We start from the raw sequence: 1,005 nt of genomic DNA, 5'->3' as shown, positions 1-1,005 counted from the left end.
TTCCAGGGTGGGGACCGCGTGATCCTCACTGTGCCTGGTCGGAGACACTACAAGATATGGCTGCCAACCGATGTCAGTGGCGTCCTTGTTGTCAGTTTCTATCCAGATTGCCTGAGTGAATGTCTGGAGGTGTAGGCACCTCGGAATGATTGTTTTAAGCTAGCCTTAAGTCCCTTCCCCATCCACCTTTCCTCTTTTCTTCACAACAAGGGTTTCAAATAAATCATGGTTGTACGGCAGTGAAGCATCTGGGTTGAACATTGATGTCATGCTGTCAATGATGATGATGCCAAACCCTTCCCACCACACAAGCAAAAGCCCCTGGGTCATTTGATTGTGAGTTGTCTGACCGAAGGTCCTTATGCTCCTCGCTCCCGACTAACGATAAATGGAATAACCTAAATCCATGGAACCATTTCTATACGGAAGCTCTCAACGTCCGTACTCTTTGTCAGCTTGACAAACAGGCGATGCTCGCAGAAACCTCATACTCCCTTAAAATTGATGTGCGCTGTCCCCGAAACAGGCATACAAAACACAAGCATGGTTATGCATCTCAGAACACCAACGGTGGACTCAGCTCTTTCACATTTCTCCCTCAGTGTGTCCGGTGGTCAAGAAGCAAGGACTCGTGGAATATTTGGCGTTGGAGTTGCACTCATGCGCCTTTCTGGATTGCACCCCAGTGAACAGTCGGCTTTTCGCCGTCTGGTTATCCAGCTCAATCAAGCTCAGCACCTCTCGACATAAACAGAGGTACCTTTTCGTAGTGTCGGCTTGTGCCCCAACAGACTGCAGGTCTGATGCTGAAAAGGGTACCTTCCATCGAGAGCTATCCGGGCTCATTCATCAAGCAAAAAGCACTGACACTGTGATCCTCGCAGGCGATTTGAATGCTCAAGTAGGTCGTCTGAGCTCCTTGGAATCACATTTGGGTGGTCGATTCGGAGTCGATGCTCGCCGAACAGACAACGGGGATCGCCTCCTTCAGTTGTGTGCTGATCA

The 1,005-nt window shown here is 49.6% G+C and overlaps 1 protein-coding gene across 1 annotated transcript in view; it reads left to right on the top strand.

Annotated features, from left to right (window-relative positions):
• T265_02512 (hypothetical protein) overlaps positions 1-1,005 on the top strand; it is a gene marked incomplete at both ends in the record, with an annotated part of 51,613 nt that overhangs the window by 19,653 nt on the left and 30,955 nt on the right. Inside the window, 2 exons of the mRNA XM_009166775.1 lie at positions 581-756; positions 799-901. Coding sequence (XP_009165039.1) covers positions 581-756; positions 799-901 — 279 coding nt within the window. The remainder of the gene's footprint in view (positions 1-580; positions 757-798; positions 902-1,005) is intronic.

The sequence above is a fragment of the Opisthorchis viverrini genome, assembly GCF_000715545.1.
Source record: "Opisthorchis viverrini unplaced genomic scaffold opera_v5_32, whole genome shotgun sequence".
Lineage (NCBI taxonomy): Eukaryota > Metazoa > Platyhelminthes > Trematoda > Opisthorchiida > Opisthorchiidae > Opisthorchis > Opisthorchis viverrini.
This window is presented reverse-complemented; position numbering and strand designations above follow the sequence as displayed.